The sequence below is a fragment of the Phocoena phocoena genome, chromosome 15 (assembly GCF_963924675.1).
Source record: "Phocoena phocoena chromosome 15, mPhoPho1.1, whole genome shotgun sequence".
In the NCBI taxonomy this organism is placed as follows: domain Eukaryota; kingdom Metazoa; phylum Chordata; class Mammalia; order Artiodactyla; family Phocoenidae; genus Phocoena; species Phocoena phocoena.
In genome coordinates this window covers 1,814,527-1,831,799 of record NC_089233.1, presented here as the reverse complement: position 1 = coordinate 1,831,799, position 17,273 = coordinate 1,814,527, and the positions used below count along the sequence as shown (strand labels likewise).

Below are 17,273 nucleotides of genomic sequence, written 5' to 3'. Positions count from 1 at the left end.
GCCACAGCGACCGCGACCCCTTCCCTGGCGCGCGCCTCACCCGCTTCGCGTCCGTCACCGCTGCAGGCCCCGCCCCGTACCGTGCGACCTGCCGGGCTTGGAGGGGGCGAGGACGGGAACGTCGGGCGTGGGGAACCGTGAAATCGTCCTGGAGGTGACTCCGAGAGCCCAGAGGGCCCAGGCTCGGGGAACGAGCTCAGGCTGAGAAGGACAGGCCGCCGCCGAATGAATCCACTCACCCGCCCCCAGCGGGACGCTCACAGGTACGTGCTCGAGGATCCGGCAGGCTTTGCGCCCGGAAGGCAGGGCTTTCGGCGGAAGGGGCGTGGCTATGCGTGAAGGGGCGTGGCCTCGCCGGCCGAAGGACCACGTGTCTGGGCGGGCAAGCGAAGCAAAGCGCCAGTAGCGTAGTGGACAGATCTTCCTCCGCTCGGAATGGGGTTTCGTCCCGTTTGTAAGTCCAAAATGCATTTAATGCCCCTAAGCCACCCAACATCATAGCTTAGCGTAACCTACCTAAAACTTGCTCAGAACAATTCCATTAGCCTACAGTTGGGCAAAATCATCTAACTCAAAGCCTATTTTATAATAAAGCGTTGAATATGTCATGTAATTGATGGAATACTGTACTGAAAGTGAAAAACAGGATGGTTGTCTGGGTACAGAATGGCTGTAAGTGGATGGTTTTTTACCCTTGTGATTGCGTGGTTGTCTGGGAGCTGCGGCTCGCCGCCGCAGCCCAGCGTCATGAGAAAGGATCCTACCTACCGCATATCGGCAGCATGGGAGAAGATCAAAATTCCAAATTTGAAGTACGGTTTCTACTGAATATGTATCGCTTTTGCAGCATTGTAAAGTCAAAACACTGTAAGTGGAAGCATGGAAATTCTGGAACCGTCTGTAACTAAGAGAAAGTAAGTGAAACAACAGATGCAGGAAGGGCAGGGGGTTTGCGGAGCCCCAGGAGAGGAGCAAGAGATACTGGCGCATAGGTAGGTTAGATCCTGAAAGCACTTGTCTGCCACGTGAATGATACCCCGAGGAAGCAGATAGAAGTTAAGAAGGTGAGAGGCCTGGTAAGATTCACCTTTTATAAACGACTCTGGTGGCAGCTCAGAGGAGAGAATGTGGTTTCTTTTAGGATCCATCAGGGAAGGTGTAAATAGGGAACCAGAACTTGGGGTACAGACTGTACCTGACACCACTCCGGAAACGGGGCTTCACAGAGCAGAGGAGCGCCAATGAGTGAAGGGGATAATTTCAGAACAAATAAAATTTTGCCATTTAAGATATCATTCAAGTAATTGGACCAGCGGCAAAGCGTTACCTGGTAGCTCGTTTTTTTGAGGTGCTCACCATGTGCCAGGCACCATGCTGAATTTTAGCTGTTTTCTCCTTTAGTGCCCACAAAAGCCCTGAAACTGTTTCCACTTTGCAGACAAGGAGACGATGGTGAAACTACTAAACCTGTGCTCCTGAGCGCTAACCAGCTTGCGGGGAGACAGCGTCCGACCACCGTGTGGCTCACCCACTTTGTCGTACAGATGAGGAGACCGAAGAAACGAGGGTCATGGACTCATAAGAATTGGTGGTGTTAGAATTCGAACAGTAATAACCTGCCAGGCATTCCTCCTGCTACACCACGCTACCCTGTGTGGAGACTCATTCATTTGTTCACCTCATAACAGCGTACTAACACTGTCACACTGCGCTCACTCTGGAACCGGCAACTGCACTTAGCAGTTTAGAGATACTGACTCATTTGATCCTCACCACAACGCTTTTCTCCAATTTCTATTTGAGGACACAGGCACAGAGAAGTTATGACTTGCCGGGCACCAAATACCTATTGATTGAGCACCTGCTATGTGCCAGACCCTGTTCCAAAGGAGAGAGATACAGCCGTGAACAAAACACAGCCCTGCCCCAGAGAGCTTACATGCTAGACATGGGAAGTTCTTGTAGATCATAAAGGCCAGGGGGCTGGAAAAATAAAGCAGGGCAGGGGGACAGAGTAGATGCCCTTGTATGAAAAGAAAGGGCAGGTTATACTTGCTAATAATTTAAATAAACTTTGCAGCCCAACTCGCCTAAAGATCTTCATGACGCACACTGAATACAGAGAGTGCAAACTCTTATTTTTTATTGTCCTGTGGCTACATCAGAGCCCTTGAGCCTAAGGTACCGAGATCAGGAAGGTGGTTTTCCGAATGCCAGGCGTTCAGAGCTGGCAGACTGTGGACACCGCAGAAGCCCCTTGTCCCTTTCATCGTTAACCTAATAAATATTACTATCCGGCTCTGGTGACTAGTGCACAGGTTCACATTGCAGTCTCGGCGGCGGCTGGACTGTTCCAGCTCCGCCCCGCTCTCCGCCCCACACTCTGGACGCGCAGCCTGTCGACCCGCCGGGGCTCCCAGAGCACGCTTACTGTCGGCCCGCCTCGCGGGGCGCCGGCCACATCCGGGGCTCGGGGGCCCGCGCGGTTGCCATGGCAGCGGGGTCGCGGCGGGCGCGCGGGCAGGCCCCGAGGCTGCCGGTCGGCGGAGCCCCAGAACCGGACGGCCGTACTCGCAGCGCCTAGGGGCGATCGGGCAGCGCCGCCGCCATGTCCCTGAGCACCGGGGAGCCGGCCTCGGAGATGGTAAGCGCGGAGGGCGGGGAGGCCCCCTGGCTGCCTCCCCTCGCCGGGGCGCGGGCTGGAGGAAGGGGGCGCGGGGCCGGCGACCGCCGGTGACAGCTGCCATTGTTGTTACCGCATAAGAGCGGGCCTCCGGCCCCCGCCCGCGTGCGGCTGGCCGGGCGTCGCCGCCCCTCGCCCAGCCTCCAGCCACCTCTAGTCCCCCGCTCGTCCTTGCACTGGCCGTCGCTTCCGGAAAGCCCTCCCGGACACTGCGCCCTCGCTGCTCGGCGCCTGCGAAGCCGGGCCTGTGCCGAGCCAGCGACCGCTGCCCGCCGGGTGACAGAGCTCACTGCGTAAGTGTCCGCCCACCCCGTGCCTCCAGGGCGGGGGACTTGGTTTACCTAGTGTTTCTGGCGCGCCAGCCATCTGCTGGAGACATTATTGTGGATGAATAAACTGCATTCCAGTGGCGTGGGGTGGGGTGGGGGAGAACAACGTAAAAAAACAGATCATGTCCATCAAGTCAGAAAGTGGAAAGTGCGCTGCAGAAAATAAAACAGCCCATGTGACGGAGGTGGATTGGGGAGGCTGCTTTAGACTGGGTGCCAGGAACAGCCACTCTGAGAAGTTGGAGTGTCCTGATGTCACTGATGAGAAGGAGGCAGTCTGGTAAAGATCAGAGACCAGTGGGACCAGCAGGTGCAAAGGTCCTGGGGTGGGAAAGTGCAGTGGTTCCAGGGCCTGAAAGAAAGCTTGCTGGGATCTCCTCAAGGGCGTGGGTGTGGATGGAATGGAGCCACGGGCCTGACCATGGAGAGCCTTGCAGGCCATGCACGGAGTTTGAATTTATTCGGGCCACAGTGGGAAGCCTTTGGAGGGCTCCAGACAAAGGGAACCTGGCTCACTTTGCTTCCTTCTCCCAGAGATGGCAGTACCCAGTATGGCTGTACAGAGCTTACCCCAAGCAGCGGCTCAGTGCTGCTGCCACTGGAGCTGCTGAAAGTTTCCTACTTGTCCCTCAAGGCACCAAGTCCTGCCTCATCTGGAAGGCCTGCCCATCTACAGTGGCCTCAGTTAATGCTCCTTCAACTTTTCATATTGTTATTATAAATGTTATTCATGCCCAGTAGAGAAAACCAATTACCCATAATCTAACTGCCTACAGAAAACCACAGTTAACATTTGGTGTATTTCCTTCTGACCTTTTTTCAATGCATCATTTTTTTTCATATGCTTTTTAAAACTTGAGATCATATTTATATTGTTTTTTAACCTTTGCCGTTTCATTTATTCCTAGCATCTTCCCATATCCACACATTTTCAAAAACATGATTTTTAAAATTCTAACTTTATATATATATACATATAACTGAATCACTTTGCTGTACACCTGAAACTAACACAACATTGTAAATCAACTCTACTTCAATTTTTTAAAAAAAAGAAATACATCAAAGACAAATACTCATCTCACTTTTGTATGGAATGTAAACAGCAAGGAGTTACCATATTGCACAGGGAACTATATTCAATATCTTGTAATAACCTATAATGGAAAAGAATTTGAAAAAATATATGTCTGATATAACTGAATCAATTTACTGTACACCTGAAACTAACACAATGCTGTAAATCAACTGTACTTCAATTAAAAAAAATTTTTTTTAAAAACTCTAACGTGGGAATTCCCTGGCGGTCCAGCGGTTAAGACTCCGTGCTTCCACTGCAGGGGGCACGGATTTGATCCCTGGTGGGGTAACTAAGATCTCGCCTGCCGTGTGGCGTGGCCTAAATAAATAAATAAATATTCTCGACAATTATTACTCATGCAAAAATGGAAAGATAATATTTTTAAAAAATTAAAATTAAAACACTAACCTAATAGGGTAGCCCTATTTTTACTCTCCATTTCCTTGCTTTTACTCTTTTTTTTTTAATTTATTTATTTTATTTACATTTATTTTTGGCTGCATTGGGTCTTCATTGCTGCGTTGGGGCTTTTTCTAGTTGCGGCGAGCGGGGGCTACTCTTCCTTGCGGTGCGAGGGCTTGTCATTCCGGTGGCTTCTCTTGTTGCTGAGCTCAGGCTCTAGAGCACAGGCTCTAGGGCACAGGCTTCGTAGTTTTGGCGCACGGGCTTCGTTGCTCCGTGGCATGGGGGATCTTCCTGGACCAGGGCTCGAACCCGTGTCCTGTGCATTGGCAGGCAGATTTTTAACCACTGCACCACCAGGGAAGCCCACTTTTACTCTCTTGTTTTCATGTTTGTGCCGTTAGAAGCAATGCTGCTGTAAACGTTCTTGCACATAGAAGCGTTTGTTAAGCCCCTTATACATGCCGGCCTCTGAGGACACAAAGACAAGCTGAGCCCCAGTGCCTTGGTCTCCAGGAACCCAGTCTGTGGAGGAGGCTGCAGCAGGGCTCTCCGGGCATTTAGGAGACTCGCCGCCCTTGGCCCAGGCTAACTGGCAATTTCTCTGCTGAGCTTACGTCTGTTCTCAACCAGACAAGAACCTCCTGTGAACAGGCACTGTCCAGTCTGTCCAATCCCCCGAGTCCCTTGGCAGAGCCACAGGGGTGAAGTGGAGCCTGGGCGTGGTCCCTGGTGATTTAAGGGCCAACGCTTCTAAAAGGGCTCACAGTTTCTAGAGCAAGATAATAAGAGCATTTACAGGGCGTTTACTACTTGTAAGATTCTCTGTTCCCTGCTCTACGGCTCTCCCTGCTCTGGAAGCCTTTGTCCACCAGGTCCAGCATCTGGGCCCTTCAAAAGTAGTTTCTATTGCCTGCTCTTTCCCCCTGTGTATTGGTCACACTTTCCTGTTTCTCTGTGTGTCTCGTCGTTTTTTGTTGAAAACTAGACATTTAGATGACATATTACAGCAGCTCCTCCCCACGGGGTTGATGTTTGCTCAGTCGTTCGTTTACGTGCTGAGTGACTTGGCTGAGCTAACGTGTGAAGTCGATTTCCCTGCACCGTACAGCCTCTGTTTCCCTGCTCAGATATTTTCTTGTTTGAATCTTTTAGCCCAACTACCTAGGGGTTACCCTTGGGTCAGCAGAAGCCACTTGTTGGTCAGAGGTTGTGTTTCACCCCCTGGGCCAGTCAGATTTTCGCCCTTGACCATTGAGTGGTGTGTGTGTGTGTGTGTGTGTGTGTGTGTGTGTGTAGGCTGCTGTCACAGTTCAGGGGTTTACATTTTTGCCCACGTGCAACGGGGAACTAGCGCATATGGGTTTTCCCTCTCCCATCTCTCCTGAGAGGGCTACCTTAGACATGCGTGTGGCTCTCTGGACTTCCGGGGATGCCTGTCATTGTACTTTGAAGCCTGGCTTCCTGGGGTCTGCTCTTGGGTCAGGGTAGTTTATCATTCAGCCAGGGTTTTGTCAGCAGCTGCGCCAAAGCCCCAGCACCACCAGGGCTCGCGCCCTTGGGTTGACGTGGGTGCAGCGTGGGGACTGTGTCTGCGTCGGCCCAAGCCTGTTCTGACAGAGCACTCCAGGGCTTGCCAGCAGCCTCCCTGAGCCTCGGGGCTGACCGCGACCTCAGGAGGGTGCTCTGGGCTCTTCACCTTCCGGTTGCTCTGCCAGTGAGCTCTCTGCTGCGTGACCGCGGAGCTGGGGGCCTCGGGATCGCTCCCCGCTTTGTCTGCAACTTGGCAATGGAATCAGGGAGGCATGCAATTCTCCACTCTCTGGTGCAAATACAGTCAGTCCCCTCGGCACGGCCGTCGTCCTCCCTCTCCCTTTGGGGAGGACCTCTGGGCCACTGCACCGCAGGGACAGCGAAGTGTTTCCCCGGAGTGACACTCCTTCTGGGCCTGCCCTCCCTGCGTGGACCTTCTGCTCTACAAGCACAGGGGAAGTCTTAGCCTGCCACCTGTGGGGTAGAGCTTACACGCTGCTTCTGGGAGCTGGGGGCAGGGGATCCAGCACCACCCCTGTTGTGTTGACTGCACCCACCTGGAGGAGAGCTCTCTGGAATCCTTTCTATCAGATGGAGACGGGGAGCCGAGGGGTGCCTCTGACTCTCGACGTTCTTCCCTGGACTTAGTAGATTTTTTTGAAGCAATTTTTCTCCATAGCTGTGTGCTTTTGTCAGTTTCCAGAAAATGCAAAAGATTGTTTCGTGGCTTCTTCTGTTAAAGGGTTGTTTGTTGAGGAGAGGGCCTTCCACGCTCTGGAAGGTGCCTCCTGGATGAATGCATTCCTTCCCCGCTTTTACCATATACTAAGTCCCCGTATGTTCCTGCACCTCTTTCTGGACACTATGTCTTTTTTCCCCAGTATTTTAATTAGTATATATTTAATGCTTTAAAAATCCTGGTAGGAGACCGTGTCCTCCTTGTCGACGAGGAAGCTGCGATGCAGAGGGGTGAGGGGCACGGCCACCATCCCCACCCTGCGATTCCTGACTCACGGTGCATGAATGCCATCTCGCGTAGGAATGCGTGGCAGCTCAGATCGTACTTGGAGAAGGAAGAATGACTCGGCCGTTAACGTGCGCTTTCGTTTCTTTTTTTAATACTGTGTATGGTCTCTTTCGTGCTGCTGACTGAGGGGTGGATCTTGGGCTGTTCTATGATTTCAGATACTTATATTTTGCTTGTTTAGTTCCTTCTGACTGGCAGGATGGAGGGTGGCGGAGTTTGAGGGGGACTGACTCGGGGGCAAAGCGATGGTGTGGGTGAGCCCACCTATGAACACAGAGACCACTTCGCTGTGTTCACCACACACGTAACCTCATTCCCTCGTAGAAACTGCAGGTCCTTAAAAAGTTTTCAAGACTTTATTCAGAACAAAGAATAGTGACAAGTATTCACAAAAGAAAGTATTGCTACTTTTCTATGCAGTTGTTAACAGCTCACCTTCATCGTTGGCGGGCTGCCCTTTGTGATGCCAGGGGACGAAGACGGAGCCTTTGACTGGCTTTCCTGATCTTCTACATCGTGTGTATACCAGTTCCCTGCCTTCCCTGCCTCAATTTTGCACATCATTTCCATGTACTTGGTTCAATGAAAACTTTACAACTATCGTTTGCTATTTATACCTTAAAATGTCACCTGTTTAATGACATCAGAAAAGTAATTCAGTGGCTGATTTTTTAAAGATTCTGTTTGTTTGGAACGCACTACCTTCCCCTCGTCTCCGGAATCCAGTCCCTCTGCACGCTTCGCTGGACTCTCCGTGTTTCAGAGGCACGCACCGGAAGGGCGCCCCCTGTGACAGCTGCCCCCGTCCGTGTGACTGTGCGGCCCTCGTTTTTAGTAAAAGTTCAAGCGGCCGGCAGAATTGTTGCTAATGTAGTGATAGTTAACCTTGTAGACGATACGCGTGCTTTCCAGAATGCAGTCCGGTCCCGCTACAGCACTGCACGGACTCAGCTACACTCCAGACAGCTCGCTGAAACGTAATTACACTGCCACCCAGATATGGCATCACTGGTTCATAATAGGGGCGTTCAGTCCTAACTTCAGTATCAGCGTTTTAGGTCAACTGTACAGTACGGTGAAGGGATTTTAGAAATCGTTCTGCTTTCTCTCCTTGTAGGGTTTAAACCTGAGTAAGTGTGTTAACACAGACACATCATTCTCTTGGGAAAGTTCCCTTTTCTCCTTGACACGCCCGTGCCAATGTTAGTACAGATTTTATCTCACTCCCTGGGCCAGGGCAGATCACTAGAATCAGAAGGTAGGAACCTCTATACGCCCAAATAACTTGTGTACTGATGGATACGTGAATGACTGATTGGTTCTCACCAGGATGTAGTCACAGGTTCCTTGTGCTTTGATACAAAGATGAAATACTTTTATCAAGAACCGTTCGTTGGGGGAGGGATAAATTAGGAGTATGGGATTAACAGATACACGCTACTGTATATAAAATAGATAAACAACGAGGATTTACTGTGTAGCTCAGGGAACTATATTCAATATCTTGTAATAGCCTATAATGAAAAGAATCTGAAATATGTATATATGTAACTGAATCGCTGCTGTACAGCTGAAACTAACACAGTATTGTAAACCAACTATACTTCAATTAAATTAAAAAAAAAAAAGAAGCGTTTGTCGATTCTGTGGAGACGGTGTCGCTAGACTGACAGGCCTGGAGCAGCCCTGCCAGCAGAGTTTTGGTTTTTGCTTTTTTTAAAACATAGTCATTGGAGTATAATTGCTTTACAATGGTGTGTTAGTTTCTGCTTTATAACAAAGTGAGTCAGTTGTACATATACATACGTTCCCATATCTCTTCCCGCTTGCGTCTCCCTCCCTTCCACCCTCCCTATCCCACCTCGGTGGTTTGTGACCACCTAGAGGGGTGGGGCCCGCAGAGTTTTGTTCTGTGTCCCCATCTGTTCCTTCGGATGCGACGGGACAGACCGGCTGCTCCTGCTGTGAGTGTTGTGGACAGATGCTCTGAGTTGGATGGGGGCTCTGCGGCCGCAGCACCGCCTGGCCCCGCCGCTCCCACTCTGTCAGGGTGACTGTGGAGCCAAGCTGGTGCCTGAAGCTTTCGCTGTTCGCATCTCTTCCTCCAGGGAGATGACAGCCTGTCTGCAATAACCTTCGACTCTGACTCAGAGACGGTGAGTGCAGGGGAGGGGAGGCGTGGCTGTGGTACTCACACGCGGTCTCCCCACAAGTGCTGTGTTTAGTGCCCCATCACAAATTCCAAATGCTGCCCTGAGTCTGAAAAGCTCCAGGCCCTCAGGTGGATTTGAATAACTTAGATTATAATTTTGAAACTTTTACCCAGAAGTTAGTCGTGAGCTGAGTACTTTTGAGGCTGATGACAAGTTCCTGTCCCGCACCTGGTTTTGGCCTGCACTCCCCCCGACCCCAGCCCCCCAATCCTGACACGTAAGGGCGGAGGCGGGGGGCGGGAGCAGAGCTCCGTGATGCAGTCGGAGGCTGAGGTGTGAGAAAGGAGACCTTAGCAGGTGCTCGCCTCCCAGCAGATAAATTCTAGCCTAACCACAGCACGTAGCCCTGGGGGAAGGCGGCCCCAGCACATCCCACCACAGCTCTGGGGACTCCAGGGGCAGCATCCTGGGCCTGTTGTCTGAGGCGCAGGACCTCCGCAGAGCTAAGAGTGTTCCCTCCACGCCACTGAGGGCACGGGCCCAAGATGCTCCCGGGAGGAGGAGGGATCGGGACCAATCTCCTGGGGGAAAGTCAGCCTGCACGGAGCACTTCAGTGTTCCCGCTGGCAGGGAAGTAAGTGGGGTTCTGTGTCCGGCGTGAAGCAGATCGGGGAGGAAGGCATGGCAGGGGCCCCCGGGTTCCAGGCGGGCCACTCCTGCTGCACCTTCCCCTCTGCCTCACTCTCAGGTTTCATCTTGCTGAGTCCCCCCTGCGGACAGTCACGCCCCGTGCTCCAGGGGGGCGTGGGGACAGCCGGTGGTACCTTCAGGGCGGATTTGAGGCGGCACACCTCCGTCTCTGCTGGACGCAGGCCGGGCTGCTGCTCCTGTATCTGGGGGCGCCTCCCTGTGCCCTGTTCCCTCCTTTGCGTGCACTCTGCTTTGGCCAGTTAATCTGCCGCCCCCGCCCATCCTGAACACCCCCGGTGCTTCCTGGTTGGGACCGTTGGGGCTGCTCGAGAAGGCTCAACCCGCTTTCCGTCGTTTCTTCTTCCTTTCAGAAAGCGAAAAGGAAAAGTCTCCACAGACCTCCCCCTACATCACCAAGTAAGTATGACCAGGCCCCTGTCCCTCAAGTTTCCACAGTTTAACTCAGAAAATGGTGGTCGGAAGCCCTCCTTCCCCAGCGTCCTGCGAGGAAGATCAGGACCGCCTTCTTCTCTGAACCCTTAGGGCCACTGAGGCAGGGCCCGCGAGGGCTGAGGTCCCGAGCTGTCACTGTCCCATTGAGCCCCCCTCCTCCCTCCCCCACACACAGTGCTTCGCGGCCTTTCATGTTCTCTTTCTCAAGTCGCCATACGCTTCCCAGCGCTGCCAAAGTGAAGACAACGCAGGATTTATTCCTCGAGACACAAAGCTGTTCATCTGGGTGCTTTGCCGAATGTTATGTTTCCCGAGGCCTTTGTGACAAACCAAATCCTAGACTGGCTTCCTTTTGCTGTGCACAAGCCTGTGGCCTTGCCTGACTTATCATCTATGTGTGTGTGTACAATATGTGTATGCTTACATTTCTTATATACATAAGTATTTGAAACATACTGTCTTATATATGACACACGCAGAGAATACAAGTGAACTTTCATATTAGCCCAGGAACAACATAATCAGAAAGATAAATTCCTGCAAAGAGAAGAAAGCATGTTTTATATTACAAACAAATACAGGTGTTAGAAAGAAGCCATCTAGCAATCTGGAGTTTGGAGGTCCCGGCTCTCCTTCCGTGGAGAAAATTGAGAATTGATATAAAGTGAAAGTATGGGTGTTTGTGTTTTAAACCTTCTCTTTTCAGCCCCTTTTGTTTCAGTCTTTCTTGTCTAGAAAGTACCTAAGGTAAACGTCAGACATCTCTCATTATTCTTGCTGGAAGTCAAGCATTTCAAGTGTTGAAAATGCTAGTAATCAAATTACTCTGATCTCGATTTCTGTAAATGTCAGAATTGTGTTTCACGTAATTTAGGATGGCCAGAACCCCCAAAGCATTAAAACCCCCTGAGAGATGTGCTGTCACTCAGTGGCCCTGCCCCTGCCCGCCCCCCAGCGTGCTCTCCCCCGGCCATGCCTGACGCCTGTCCCCGCAGCAGCGCTGATCCCAGGCACCTTGCTCATCCAACATGGACACCGCGACAGGACGCTCTGTGTCCCCTCCCTGGGACACCCCCAGCCCGCCCTCCTAACACTCCCTTAAGATGTGTGCGCCTGTCTGACTTCCGGGCCGTGACAGAAGGAGTCGTGCCTGTCCCGTTCACTTCATAAGTGGTTCTCTTCACTGCCCAGTCCGGGACCACGTGGGTTTGCAGCTACCCGCGCTCTGAGATTTTCGGGCCTCGCAGTGCACCGAGGAGGCGGGGGCGGGCGGCCAGTTTCCGGTCCTTCCACGCCGACAGGTCTCCACCGCCTGCTGCCTTGTTTCTTCTTCCTTCGCAGCTCTATCCATAAGCGTGCATGTTTGGGAATCCTTACTACTTACCGCTAAATCCCATACATTTAGGAGGGAAATGTCGTTCGCGGGTTTTTTCCGATCACTAATTTACCTTCCTAAATGAGCACTTAGATGCATGTTTAAAGTTTGGAAGCCCTTCCAAATATCCTGGAAGTGGAGCACAGTGGTTCTGGATGAGTGGAAATGCCTCAGGGTCCAATGTGTCTTTACTCCTTCACCCTAAACAATAATAGGAGATTTCCCATAAATTCTGAAGCCGTGGGAAAATCTTAGAAAATTTAAAAATTAAATGTATTAGATTTAGAATCCCAGGACCTTCTACAGATATAAATTTCTTTGGTATTTAAGAAATATAAGCATGTTTTATGAATAGTTTGGTTTTGCATAAGTTTGCATAATCTCCGTAAGATTCCAGATTAAAATATAATTTTAAAACCTTTCCATTGTTTTGATGACAAAGTCAAAAATACCCTGGAGAAATGTAATTTTTTCCTCAGTTCTTCTAGCTGTCTTACATATCAAGTTCTAAACATTATTACTTGCACGCTATGTATTGACAGCAACATGGAAAACTATTTAGTGTTAAGTATAAAGGATACAAAATTGTGTGTTCACTATGACTGCAGCTATATAAAAATACATATGCATCTGAAAAAACTGAAGGGGAAATTAAGTACCGCAATATTGGTAGAATTTTAGATCCATATTTTAAAATAAATGTCCCGTTATTTCTCTATAATAAAAAGTAAAAAACAAATGTAAGTATACCTACAAGGCATAACTGTAGTTTTAATTTTGTCAGGATCTGGGGTTGTCACGCCCTTGTGAATATTTTGCTTTATCATTTTCGTCTCTCTGAAGCACATATGTTGAGCGGGCACTGATACCTTGCACCTCTAAAACCACACATTGGCTTTTCAGAGTCGCCTTACCATTCTAAGCCGAGAAAAGTGGCCTCCTGGAGGTCTCTGAGGACAGCCGGCAGCGTGCCTCTTGGGAGCCGAATGTCCTTAACCCCCCAGAAGCTGTGGCTGGGAAGCTCAAAGCAAGGTATGTGGTCGCCCGGGAGAAACCCTTCCTGCGCAAGGGGAACGTCTTAGAAATCTCGGGTGGTGACTTGGCACAGAGCGTTTAATACGACTCGTCTGAGCCGCACTGTTTTTGATCTTCTCAAAGACATCGCGCCTCACGGGTTTTACGCAGCATGGGGTGTGGTTCCTGACGTTTGCCGCCTGGGTCTTGGCTTGTCTGGGCGCTGCGGGAAGTCGTGTGTTGGAGCTGCTCCCGCTGGCTTGAGGAGTTGTGTGAGCTGTCCCGCGTCACACCGGCAGCTTGAGATTGGGTGTGCCGGGGATACGCACACCGCGGGAGTGGGCAAACGCCACACATCAGGGCTTTGTTTATTTTGCGGGCCGGTGGCTGGACGTTTCTCACACACCACTGGTCTCCCTAAGCTTTCTTCAACCCTGAAGACTGATGATTAGAAGCAGCGCCTTACGTTGTCTCTGCTTGTACCTGTCATATTAAATCCCGGCACGTTGAAACCAGGAGGTCTGACCCCAGCCCTGAAATCAGACCTCACCTTGGAGCGTGCATGGACCAACAGCCCCCCCCAGCAGCACCCCTGACGATTTGACCGAAGCGGAAAGAATGCAGAGGTCAAATCTCAGGCGTTCTGCCAGCCACGGTGAGCACGTTGATGGTGACACAGCCACGACTGAGGAACAGCAGAGCGGAAGGGTATGGGGATTGGTGGGTGTGCTCTGACAGTGAGATCTGGGGCTCCCTCAGTCAGAGTGTCCTGAGGACAGTGGCCCCTGAAAGTCCATCCTGCCCTCCTAGAAAGCGACTTTCCCGATGTGGACAGAGACATCGTCCCGGGCTTCAGTGGTGCCTATCTCCCTGAACTTAGAGTTGTATTTAAATTTGTTGTATAAACAATCTCAGAAATGAAAACTGCAAGGATAATAAAAACCCCGGATGTCACCAAAAAGAATTGGTTGGTTTTCATGTTTCCGTCTTCCTGTCTGGTCTTACCCACGTGCTTCCTCCCTCCTTTACTGCTTTGCTTGTCGGCCCTGGCCCCGTGGGAAGCACAGAGGAACCTTGTCCTGGTGCCAGGGATGGTCACCTTGCCGCACTGCTAGCTGGCAGCGCTGTTTCAGGCTGGTGTGTTTCAGAGTCCTGACCCCTTAGGGATCACATGGAAGCAGAGAGCAGTGTACACTGTACCTACCGTTAGACATCGGACTGGGTGCTGTCATCTGCGTGATGACATAACCACGTTTGTTTTTGTTTGTCTTTTTATCTGTTTGCTGTTTAAAATCTAAAGACAGCACTTCTCCTTTTGACCCCCTCCGTTAATCCTTTTACTATAATTAAGCCCCGTGTTCACATCTTTTAGTTTTCTCTTGCTTTTTCTTTCTATATCAATACCGGTTTTGGTTTCCTTACTTCTGGGGAAAGAAGTTAAAAAAAGAATAATTTCATTTACCTCCAGGTTTCCCTTAAGGTGTGGCCAAGAATTCCTTCTACTTTGCAGACAGTCTTTTCAGAGGGTTGTGTGTCTCCCTGCAGGTTATGTTCCTGGGACCCCTGTCTACAGAGAGAAGGAGGGCATGTATGACGAGATCATTGAGCTGAAGAAGGTAGCGTTTCCCCCTGTTCTCTGTTGACTTTAAGCGGGAAAGCCCTCGGTAACGTGGATGGAAAGTCACACCTGTGCTGGGATGTGTCACGTGGGAAATAGGAGCTGTAGAGGGACAGCTGAGTTTAAACCCCGGCCCGGTGCCTGAGCAGATGGGCGGCACTGGCTCACGGAGAGGGCCTCGAGCCCGCTGTGAGAGGAGCCTGGACAGCAGTTAGAGCCCGCCGTGCTCTGCTTCTCCGGCCCCCACGGTGGACAGCACCCGGGGAGGTCTAGATTAACTCCAGTCCCTCTGCTCCCTGAGACTTGGCCTTATGATAGGTCTTTTGGTGTTATTATTATCAATAACTTCCCGTTTGCATAATTCTTCGGTGTTAAGGGCATTTCACAGGCCTGATCTCAGTTGATGTCCACAAGGGCCCCAAGAGATATAGGTCATAGCCTTGAGATTCAGAGAGGTGAGTAGTCTCTCCAAGGTTAACCAGCAGTAGCACCAGGATTTCCATCAAGGTCACCTGCCACCCGTTCCCTAAGGCACAAACTGTACTGCAGTAAATGACGTCATCCTCACCGCTACACCAAACCGGTCTTTAACAGCCACACGTATTCTTGTGCCGCTGGAGAAACGACCGGGCTTCCTTCCCTTCCGTCACGTGAGTCTGTTCACAGACCTGACGTCCCGACCCCACCCCTGTCCCGCCAGCTGAGCCGCATCTGGAGGGCTGTGATCAGTCTGGGCAGCGTTAAGCAGGGCGTTGGCTTGGCAGCCAGCATGCCCAGAGCACGTGAGGAGTCTAGAAGCCATCTCGCCTGAGGGGCACCGGGCCAGGGCCCGTGGACGGGACCCAGCCCTCACCCGCGGGAGCTGCACAGCAGTGCAGGGCCCGCCCGATGAGTCAGGACGTCCCTGTCCAGAGATGTGTTTAGCGAATCGGGCACCGCAGGGAGGGTTGCTATCTTGGTGAGGGGACCGTACCGCGTGAGCTCTGAGAGCCCTGAACAGTCGCCGCAGCGACACTCCCGGGAGGAACCTGCCTGGGGCCAGAAGTGGGTCTCTGGGTAAAATGATGCTAACTTCACTCAAACTAAATAAGCCGAGGCTTCTCTTCAGAGAGGAGAGACTTTTATCTTCCAGACTCCGTCGCTCTGGCAGCTGGAGCATCAGGGTAGTTTTTCTCGGGCAGGTAATGCCTCAGTTTCCTGTAGAAAAGCGGGGATGATCGTAATACGATATCATAGGGTTTTGTGAGGATTCGATAAAATAATCCACGAAGGGGCTTTAGTACAGAGTTTGCAGCTGCACTAAGTGCGAGGAATAGGGAAAAGGGAGTGCACTTTTCTGGAATCCATATTTCTGGAAGCAGAATTCCCGCTATTGGATTTCTTATCTCTCCCAGTGACCGTACATTAATCGACTAATTCACTAAACGCTTGTGAGGGCCAGTATCTCTCCTGCCGGCTGTGGCCATGTGGCCGACTCCCCAGGCTTCCCTCAGTGGGACGCACACTTGGTTGGAATTGTCCTTCCCGTGCTGGGGGCTGGCTGTGTTCAGACACTTCGGACTCTCTTCTGAGCACCACGAGTGCCTTGAAAGGAGAAGGGCTTCTCCAGGACAACTGGCTAATCTGGGTGCAGGCTGGTGCTGGAAGCCGGTTAACCACGGCGCTAGCTGACCCGTGTGGGCATTTCCAGACGAGGCTTACGAGCACTGGCTTAACCTTACGCTTTTCAGGCTGTGGGGTTTCTCGGACTAGGGAAAAGCTTTTTCAAGTGAGGACGTTGAAAACAAACTTTAAAAATACCCTACCATCACCATTTCATAAAAGAACTATATATGTCCGAAATAATAGGAAGGGCATAATTTCAAAATACAGGAGAGTGGTAAAAATGGAATCAACTTAGTTTTATGGGGCTTCCCTGGTGGCGCAGTGGTTGAGAGTCCGCCTGCCGATGCAGGGGACGCGGGTTCATGCCCCGGTCTGGGAGGATCCCACGTGCCGCGGAGCAGCTGGGCCCGTGAGCCATGGCCGCTGAGCCTGCGCATCCGGAGCCTGTGCTCCGCAATGGGAGAGGCCACAACAGTGAGAGGCCCGCATGCCGCAAAAAAAAAAAAATTTAAAAACTTAGTTTTATGAAAAACTGACAGTCTTCCCTCTAAGTTCACCCCAGACTGGTGAAAAGTTCATCCACAGGTAAACGTTTGGGAACCACTGCTCTGACCAACTGAGCCTTAGTTGAGGATAAGAATTTTAAATGGACGTAAGACTATGATGGTATGTGGTGTGTGAAGAACATGGGCTTTGTCATACGGACGTGGAGGAGAGCATGTCACATGGGCACCTTCCAGAAGTGCTGCTGGCAGTATCGATTGGTGGAACAGCGTTTGTCTGTGGCAGGGGTGCTGCTGGCATTGTGTGGGGCAGAGTTCCTAGTTGCCTGGGTAGCCCTGCACCTAACGGGGCATTTACCCCCCGGCCCAGCCTTCACTGTGACGTCCAGACCTCCCTCACCCACTGCACACGCAACGCCCTGATTGGGAACCAGGCAGCTTGTAAAACACCTCTCCAACTCAGTGTTTCACCAGGATGTGTGTGTGTGTGTGCACGGTGTGTGTGTGTGTGTGTGTGTGTGTGTGTGGTCCTTCTTTCCTTCAGTCATTACACGTGCAAAAAAGCAACGTGGATCTGATGAGAACAAAGCTTCGGCGCTTAGAAGAGGAAAACAGCAGAAAGGACCGGCAGATAGAGCAGCTTTTGGATCCGTCCCGAGTAAGTTCCTGGCCCTGCACGGCGGTGCCCCGAGGCAGGCGTGGGGCGTCACCGGCTCCTCTCAGCAGGCCAATGCTGGGGGGGGGGGGCGGGGGGGCCGGGAGGGCGTGGCTAGACCACGTCTTGTCTTCATTCCTCAATCTGCTTCC

At 51.4% G+C, this 17,273-nt stretch overlaps 1 protein-coding gene across 1 annotated transcript in view; it reads left to right on the top strand.

The window, feature by feature from the left end:
- The first annotated feature begins 2,608 nt into the window (after positions 1 to 2,608).
- Positions 2,609 to 17,273, top strand: part of IQCE (IQ motif containing E) — a 36,658-nt gene continuing 21,993 nt past the window's right edge. The window contains 10 exon segments of the mRNA XM_065892287.1: positions 2,609 to 2,644; positions 2,765 to 2,976; positions 3,547 to 3,646; positions 9,164 to 9,211; positions 10,270 to 10,315; positions 12,630 to 12,758; positions 13,257 to 13,309; positions 13,311 to 13,395; positions 14,286 to 14,356; positions 17,011 to 17,124. Coding sequence (XP_065748359.1) covers positions 2,609 to 2,644; positions 2,765 to 2,976; positions 3,547 to 3,646; positions 9,164 to 9,211; positions 10,270 to 10,315; positions 12,630 to 12,758; positions 13,257 to 13,309; positions 13,311 to 13,395; positions 14,286 to 14,356; positions 17,011 to 17,124 — 894 coding nt within the window.